Below are 10,018 nucleotides of genomic sequence, written 5' to 3' on the forward strand. Positions count from 1 at the left end.
ACTCAACTTCCCTCACTGGAGGTAATTCGGGTAATTCCTCCAAAAATACATCCATAAACTCACAAACCACTGGTACTGATTCAATCTTCAACTTAGACACTTGAGTATTCAGTATAAAAGCTAGGTAAGCCTCATATCCTTTCCTCAAATATTTCTCAGCAGTCAAAGATGATACTATTACAGGAAAATTATCCGATTCATCTGGCCGACCTAAAGAACACTTCCATTTTCACATTTCAACTCAATACCTTTTCTCCCATAGTCCATTACGACACTTTGAGAAGTCAACCAATCAATCCCAAGGATTACATCAAATTCATTAAATGACAATAACATCAAGTTAGCTGGAAAACAATGGTCTCTAATTGTCAAAGGACAATTTCTACATATCTGGTCCACTAGTATATGTCTGCCTAAAGGGTTAGACACTTTTATTACAAACTCAGTGGACTCTACTATCATGTTCATACGAGGTATCAATTCCATACATATATAAGAGTGGGTAGACCTCGGGTCAATTAAAGTAACAACAGATATTCCATGGATAGAAAAAGGTACCCGTGAACATGTCAGGAGATTCTGCCTCTTCATGGGCACGAATAGCGTAAATCCTTGTAGGCACTCTACCCTCGGACCTCACTGTAGTATCTTTCGACACACCCCTGCTGGTAGCCCCACTTTCAGAGTTCTTTTGTGGTCTACCTCTTGAAAGAGCACTACTTGCTCTCACATCATGCTTTTTCTCCTTGTCATCTAGCTCGGGACAGTCTCGGATGAAGTGGTACAGAGATCCACATTTGAAGCATCCTCTTTCATTACGTTGGAACTTACCAAAATAGAGCCTACCACATTGCAGACATTCTGGCCTATTTGGCCGAGCACTGCTGACACTTGTGACAGAAGTGATCTAGGCTCTAAAAGTTGTGTTCTGCCGGTTCTTGTTCCTATTCGAGAACCCCACTGAAGCATTCGATCGGGTAGAGAATTCCTTAGATTTCTTAGATGAGGACTGATGCGATTTCCCCATCTGTCTTTTTCTTGAATCCCGCGATTCAATCGCCGCCTTTCTCCTCTCTTTAACCAATTCTTCTGCCTTGCATGCTCTTTCAACGAGCACCACAAATTGTCTTAGCTCTAAGATGCCAACAAATACCCGAATATCCCGAATATCCTCATTTAGACCATCCTCAAACCTTTTAAACATGGCGGCTTCTGAGGACACACACTTCCGTGCGTATTTGCTGAGTTTCACAAACTCACGTTCATACTCCATCACTGTCCTATTGCCTTGCTTTAAGTCTAAAAATTCCTTCCTCTTTTGGTCTATAATCCTCTGGCTAGTATACTTCTTTTGGAACTCTTCCTAAAAGAATTCCCAAGTTACTCTCTCTCTCTCTCAGCACCACAGACACGAGAGTGGTCCACCACTAGTAGGCTGAATCTCCCAAGAGTGATACAACACATTTCACGCACTCCCAATTGTGCATGACAGTTCATCAAATACCCTGATGGTATTTTCTAGCCAAAACTCTACTTTCTCCGGGTCGTCATCTAAGTTAGCCCTAAATTCCTCGGCCCCTTGCTTCTTAATCTTGTCTACCGGAGGCTTCTCCCTCCTGATCAAGTCCACACCTTGAGGAGCTACCGGGGCATACTGAGGGATCGGAGGAGGTGGGGGAGGTGAAGTGTTCGGATTCGCATGAATGAACTATGTATACCAAGCATCCATCATTCAGAGGCAGGCTTCTCTAGCCTCTCCGCCCTGGCTTATAGTCATGGGCTCGCTCTCAACTGGTGTGGTCCCCTCGGCAAGAGCCGGTGCGTTACTCTTCACGTCATCCGCCGTGGCTCTATCAGGATCCATTTACTATATAAAAATATAATTTATAATCATCAGAAGTCGTCACATTATCAATATAGAATTATGGCATGTATAGCTAGACTCGTACTCTCGCTAGGTTAGTCCTAGAACTGAATAAACCATAGCTCTGATACCACTAAATGTAACACCCTATACCCGTAACCCACGCCGGAACTGAATATGAGACATTACTTAACTCGATCTCACGCAGACAAACGTTCTCCAAGTCACCGAGACTTTATCAAAATTAGAACTTTTTCAATTTCTACATAAAACTTCTTATTATAGGTCTACGAGCCCTAAATTGACCATTGAAAGCTATTCGGGATCAACCCGGGTCCTTAAACCTTCTATAGAAAATTTAACTTTGAAACAGGGTACAAGCCCGTGTAGAGGGGCAATACGCTCGTGTTCTCCACTTGTGTGGAAATAATTCAAAATGCACACCTACAGGGGTTTTCACATGGCCTGGCACACACCCTTGTCCCTGGCCCATGTCCTTCATACGGCCATGACGCGCCCGTGTCCTAGCCTGTGTGCAAAAATATGGACATTCTATTTCTGACGCCAGCATCCCCAAAATATCACACGGCCAATGCACTCGCTCGTGTACTAGGCCGTGTCCATCACACGGCTGAGACAAACGGTCGTGTCTCTGCCCATGTGTTTACTATCATGCATACTGACTTGAAATTTTTACGTGCAGGGGACACACGGCAGGACCACACGTCCATGGGGCAGACTGTGCATCACACACGGTCTAGACACACACCCGTGTGTCTACCCATGTGGACAATATAAGGCTATTTACCAAGCCTATTTGCCACTCTTACTTACACAACCTGAATAATAGCAACCACAATCAATATAAGACTAACCCAAGCAACCAAATCAGCCACAATAAACAACATTCCATGTGTGCATTTTACTCTTTTATGAAGATAACATCTTTGTATATAAATCAAAATGAACATTAACCATCATTCGAGGCTTAATACAAAATGAGAGATTTATCCCAAGCCAACACATTTGGCCAAAATGATAATGACACAAAACACAAGCCTAGTTCCCTATACACGCCATATTCAAAAGTATAAATCAAACTATACTGAATTCTTTGATTGATAGTGTGATTGATATCTCTAACTTTCGTTGATCCTTAATCTAGATAGGCGACACTATGAAAAGAATGGAGAAGGAGAGGGAGTAAACATAAAGCTTAGTAAGTTGTACATAAATAAATTTACAACATAACTTTACCATTTATCAACAAGCTCATAATATACAATTGGGCATAAGTAACACTTACTCATCAATATTCAGTACACATCGTATATCATAAAATTGGGTTCATATTCTATATATACCAAACAGGTACATGTACCACTCACAACTCGATTATACTTTCCTAGTTAACTTTAAATCATACTTTCACCGTTGAACCATATGAAACATTATCGGATACTCATTTAGCTTCAAATATGGGGTAAGACATCAACGCCATATCCCAGACATGGTCTTACACAAGTCCTAGTATATCTATGCCAATATCATGTCCCAGACATGGTCTTACACTAACACATCTTGTAGCCGATGCATGTCCCAGACATGTCTTATACTAGCATATGTCTCGAGGCCGATGCATGTCCCAAACATGTCTTACACTAGCACTCGTCTCAATGCCGATGCCATGTACCAGACATGGTCTTACACTTGCTCTCATAATAAGGCCGATGCATGTCCCAGACATGTCTTACACTAGCTCACAATAGCCTACATGTTATGGCATGAATGTCTGATTTATTTCCTAGGTTTAAACGGGAACACTACTATCTTTATTACCATCATGCTTTCTCAATCCCACAATAAAGCAATTCATGCTATATTAACCTCAAGTACAATTCAACACATACATTAACATTGTAGTTGTATTATGTACATACAACTTACCTCGGATTACAAAATGTGGCGACTAGTCGATTTAGTCGATTTGCTTGGCTTTCCCCCGGTCTAGGTTTGGATTCGGTATTTCTTGATCTATAATAACAAAATGCAGTTATTTAGTCGCTTTATCAATCTAGGCACTCTACAATTCATAATTGGGCAAAATGACCAATTTGCCCTTAGACTTTTTCAAAATAACCATTTTACCCCTAAGCCCGAAAATTGATTTTTATCAAATTTCTTCATATATTAAGCCTAGCCGAACTCTTTTTACTCTTATAGCAACTCAAAATTCCTACTATTTCACATACTTAACTTCTATTTTACAACTCATGTAAAATAGTCCTTTTAGGTGTTTTCATGCTAACACCTTTCACAAAAGTTGTTCATAACACACCCAAGACCTATTTTCTTTCATAAAAACTCAGCAAACATTACAAATCCTTTCATGGAAAAACCCTACACTCTTGATCATTTTGCAAAATAGTACCCTTATTTGAAAGCTCATGCTTCAAGGGTTTCAAAAATGCAAAAATCATCAACAAAAAGTATGTAAATCACTTACTTGTAAGAGAAATAAGTTTCTGAAATTTTTGAAGCTCAAAATCCCTAAAAATGGCTAAAAAAATTGGTGGAGAAGAAATGGGAAATAGAATGATATCATCTTTCTTTTATTTTATTTCTATTTTAGTCAAATTAGCCACCAAACCCACCAAACTTGGACTTTTTGACCGAATTACCTCCTAGGGCCGGCCATTCACAATCTTAGGGTTTAATTTCCCTTTAAATACCCCCAATTTAGGTTCTCTAGCTATTTGGCACTTTTAGCTATCAAAATAGGACTTTTGCATTTTATGCGATTTAGTCCTTTTCTCAATTGAGCTTACGAACGCCAAAATTAACTCACCAAAATTTCCATGCATTCATATAATCATGTTATAACATAAAAATAATTGTAAAATAATTTATTCGACTCTGGATTTGTGGTCCCGAGACCACTATTTTGACTAGGCCTTAAATCGGGCTGTTACATGTTTCATATTTAAATGGACTCAATTTACGTCCTAGGAAAAATTAACATTTTTCCTTAACTTTTCTATAAATTTTGATTTTATCCCTAGGCCCGAAAATGAAACTTGTGCAAATTACTCCCTATTCCAAGCCTAATCTGTAACAACTCGATTTTGGGCCTAGTAGAAACAATGGTTTCGAGACCACAAATCATATGTAGAAAATTTTTTTTATTAAAATTTTATGGTCTATAGTTTTATAGATTGATTTTGTGAAAATTTCATTCGAAAATTTTGACATTTGAGCACTCAATGTAGAAAAAAGGACTAAATTGTAAAAAGTGCAAAAGTTGAGTTCTACATGCTAAAGGAGTCTAATTGTTATGAGATTTTAAATTGAAGGTCCTTAGATGGTAATTAGACCATTTGTTAAGTTAGTGGACAAAAATGGACATGAGGTAAGAGAAATTTCATGTTTTATAAAAAGGGCATTTTGGTAATTTGTCAATTAAAGAAAATAAGTAAAATAAAAGCAAAATTTAGTCCATCATCTTCTTGCTTGGCCAAAACTTGAAGGGAGAAGACATAGCTAGGGTTTTTCCACTTTTCAAGCTCGATTATCAAGAAAAATGAGGTTCAGACCTAGATCGGGGGAAAAACAAAGTGTTTGATGATTAGGGCCCATTTTTACTATTTTTGTACTGAAAAATGATAAACTTATTCAGAAAATTCTTCATGAAGCATATAATGGTTGTTTATCTGTGCATCCGGGTAGTACAGAAATGTATAATGATTTAAAGAAATTGTATTGGTGTTCAGGTATGCAACGAGATATTTTAGAGTTTGTTTTGAGATGTTTGATTTGTCAACAAGTGAAAGCTAGACACCAAGTACATTCGGGTTTACTTCAGCCAGTGATGGTACCTGGGTGGAAGTGGGATAGGATTACTACGGACTTCATAACTGGGTTGCCTTTGACTTCGAAAAGAAAGATGTCATCTGGGTTGTTGTTGATAGATTAGCGAAATCAACTCATTTTATTCCAGTATGTACTGACTACTCACTTGATAAGTTAGCCAAATTATATATTTCTGAGATTGTGAGATTGCACAGAGTGCCTATTTCTATTATTTTGGATAAAGATCCGAGGTTCACTTCGAGATTTTGGAAGAAATTACAAGAGGCTTTGGGTACAATGTTGAACTTTAATACAACATTTCATCCGCAAATCGATGGTCAGTCTAAAAGAATGATTTAGATACTCGAAGATATGCTTCGCTGTTGTGTTTTAGAGTTCGAAGGTTGTTAGGTACAAATATCAACCATTGGTTGAATTTGCTTATAACAACAGTTTTCAGTCGAGTATAAAGATGGGGCCATATGAGGCATTGTATGGCTGTAAGTGTTGAACTCGATTGTACTGGATTGAGCTCAGTGAGAGACAGATTTATAGGTTAATTTGGTTAGAAAAACCGAAGAAAAAGTAAAGGTAATCTTTGATTGCTTGAAAGCTGCTTTAGATCGGCAAAAGTCATATGCAGATTTGAAAAGAAAAGATATTGAATTTCAAATCTGTGATAAAGTATTTCTGAAAGTATCTCCATGGAAGAAGATTCTTAGATTTGGTCGTAAAGGCAAGTTGAGTCCATGATTCATTGGGCCGTATGAAGTTATTGAAAGAATAGGGCCAGTGGCACATCGGTTAGCTTTACCAATAGAGTTGGAAATGATCTATAATGTGTTTCATGTGTCGATGTTGTGACGATGCCATTCTAATTTCACCGACAGAAGTTGAGATTCGACCTGATATGACGTACGGTGAAGAACCGGTCAAGATTTTAGCTCAAGAAGTTAAATAGTTGAGAAATAAAAGTATAGCCTTAGTGAAAGTTTTACCTTAGTGAAAGTTTTATGGCAATGAAACGGGGTCGAAGAGGCTACGTGGGAACCTAAGGAGGCTATGAGAAAATAATACCCAAACCTATTTTCTGGTAAGATTTTCAGGGACGAAAATCCCTAAAGGGGGGAGAGTTGTAACAACCCAATTTTGGGCCTAGTCGGAACAGTGGTTTCGGGACCATGAATCTAACATAGAAAAACTAGTTTTTATTACATTTTTATGCTCTATAGTTTTATGGAATGATTTATTGAAAATTTCGTTAGAAAATTTTGACGTTTGAGAACTCAATTTAGCAAAAAGGACTAAATTGTAAAAAGTGAAAAAGTTGAGTTCTAATGCTAGAGGTGTCTAATTGTTATAAAATTTTAAATTGAAGGTCCTTAGATGGTAATTAGACCATTTGTTATGTCAGTGAACAAAAATGGACATGAGGTAAGAGAAATTTCATGTTTTTTAAAAAGGGTATTTTGGTAATTTGTCAATTAAAGACAAAATAAGTAAAATAAAAGTAAAATTTAGTCCATCTTCTTCTTCATTGGCTGAAACTTGAAGGAAGAAGACATAGCTAGGGTTTTTCCGCTTTTCAAGCTCGATTATCAAGAGAAACGAGGTTCGAACCTAGATTAGGGGAAAAACAAAGTGTTTGACGATTAACTCCTATTTCTACTATTTTTGTACCGAGGTAAGTTCGTATGCAGATAATGCATTGTTTTAATTATGTTTTAAATGCTTTATTATTGTATGAATTGTGATTGACCGTTGGACTTATTCGACAAAGTTTCGACAAGTGTGAAATCCTGGTTGAACCTTATGAATAGATAGGATACAAATGTCATGACATGAGGATTACTAGGATTACGTGTAAGACCATATCTTGGATATGGCATCAATATTAGACTTCGTGTAAGACCATAGCTGGCTATTGGCATCGATACGAGATTACATGGAAGACCATATCTGGGATATGGCATTGGTATAGTACTGTGTGAATGAGATTCCCAAGTATCCTTTAGTATTCCAAGTGGTTTAGCGGGAAATTCAATGGGTTATTTAACAAGTATGTCAAAGATGAATTGTGTGTAAATCCAATTCGAGATGAAACAGGTATGTACGTAAAACTTGTAACAGTCCAGTTTAGACCCTAGTCGGAATAGTGGTTTCGGGACCACAATCTGAGTAAAAAAATTTTGATATTATTTTTCGTGTTTATTATATGTGAATTGACATGTGTGAAAGTCTCGTATAAAAATTTAATTGTTTGTGTGCTTAGTTTGATAAAAGGACCTAATTGTGTGAAATGAAAAAGTGGCTTTCTATTTGTTAAAGTGCTTATTTGATATTTCTTTGTGAATGAAAGGTCCTTATGTTGCAATTGGACCATTAACAAGGTTAATGGACATTAATGGCCTTAATATATGTGATTTTATAATGTTTTATTAAAGGAAAAATTGGTAAAATAAATAATTATGTTAATTAAAATAAACTAAAAGCATGAAATAAGCCATTATGTGTTCATCCATAGCCGAAATTAGCAAAGAAAAAGAAGAATAAAAAGCTTTTAGGGTTTAACTAAATAGTTTGAGGATTAAGGTATGTGTTTTGATCCGTTATTGATAATTTTTATGTTTTTGTGATCGTTGCTTAGTAAACTATCAAGCCCATGTTTGAATTTCTAAAATTGTTGATGATTTTGAGTTAAGCCGTTGATGAAATTGTGAGTTTTATGAAGTTTGATGTTAGTAAATGGAAGATATGTGTTAGATTACTAAATTTTATCTTTTAATTTTTGATGAATTTGAGTAATTTGGACTAAATTGTAAAAAGAAGTTATTGAGGGACTAAAGTGTGAAATAAATGAAACATATGGGCTTATATGAATACAATGGGAATTCGGCCTAACATAGGCATATGGAAATTATGTGTATTTTGTGATTTTGTGAATTAAGGACTAAAGTGTTAAAATGTGAAAATGTGAGGGTTAATTTATAAATTTCCCTAAATGTGTGTTTTTGGATTGATTTGAATGATTTGGTGAATAGAAGAGTTAAATTAGAATTTATATAGATCAAGAATAAAAGAAAATGGAATTAGATCGGGGGAAATCGAAAGTCGTCGAGTAGTCGACTCCGTTCGTACGAATCCGTACGAGGTATGTCTATATACAAATAAATGTATTTGAAATGGTTTATTTATGGTTATATGATATTGAACAATGATGAATGGCTTTATGCCTTGAATATGAGATATCCAAGAAAGTATCGACAAAGTTCAACCGTTTGAAAAGTCCAGTACGAACCTTAGGAATAGTTAGGATACATATGTCATGACATACGATCCGATATGTGTTCTTGTGTAAGACCACGTCTGGGATGTTGGCATCGACTTATGATTTATGTGTAAGACCATGATTGGGACATCGGCATCAAATTTGATTTCGTATAAAACCCTATTTAGGATAGTGGCATCGATATTTGATTACATATAAGACCACGTTTGGAGCGTTGGCATTGTACGAGTTATCTGAGCTATCCGCATATCCTTATGATTCCGAGCGGTTCAATGGGCATTCTGAGAAACGAATGATTAAATAAGATGTGTATCCGATTTAGGCGCATTTCAAATGTATACTATGTTTGAGAATAAAAGGTAAGTATATGTACAAATGATGATATGTGTTATAAGTATGAGAAAATATGCTATATGTGTAAATCAATTGGAAATATGTGAAATGTATATGAACTATGTGGTTTGAGATAGTATTTGGCCATGGAGTATTTGTAATTTGATGATGCTTTCATGTTTTACTGATAAGTTTATTTGTATATGGCTTACTAAGCTTTTGAAAGCTTACTTTGTGTGTGTTTGCATTGTTTTATAGATATCAAAGCTACTGGGAGCTCGAGGATCATCGAGGATCATCACCACACTATCGAAATCTAATTTGGTATGTTTTGAAAGTGTAAATATTAAAGTATGGCATGTAAAGGCTATAAGTATGTGGATATGTTTGGTAATGTTTATATTTAGCAATGTGATATGGCTTGGTTTTGGTTGTGTAAGTGAATGTGTTTTTGGTATCAATTATGTGATGCAAAGTTGCTATTATGAGGTGTTTTTGATTGGCCAAAAGAATTGGTCAATTTGGTAAGTTTTTGGTATATGTTTGATCGCGGGCTTGGTAAAATTTGGCATGAGAATGAATGAGGTAAATTGATGTTACAAATCATATGTTTTGGTATGTCTTTGGCTTATGAATGTTATGTTTTGATTTGTGAACTATGAATGAAATAGGTTGATGAATAA

The 10,018-nt window shown here is 36.2% G+C and overlaps 1 protein-coding gene across 1 annotated transcript; it reads right to left on the reverse strand.

Annotated features, from left to right (window-relative positions):
• Positions 1-514: 514 nt before the first annotated feature.
• On the reverse strand, positions 515-1,273 carry LOC128284928 (uncharacterized). The gene is made up of 2 exons (XM_053022422.1): positions 957-1,273; positions 515-842 (listed from the first exon to the last, which is right to left on the reverse strand). The coding sequence occupies exons 1-2, from the start codon at positions 1,271-1,273 to the stop codon at positions 515-517; spliced, it is 645 nt and encodes a 214-aa protein (XP_052878382.1).
• Between the last annotated feature and the right edge of the window lie 8,745 nt (positions 1,274-10,018).

The sequence above is a fragment of the Gossypium arboreum genome, chromosome 2 (assembly GCF_025698485.1).
Source record: "Gossypium arboreum isolate Shixiya-1 chromosome 2, ASM2569848v2, whole genome shotgun sequence".
NCBI lineage: Eukaryota > Viridiplantae > Streptophyta > Magnoliopsida > Malvales > Malvaceae > Gossypium > Gossypium arboreum.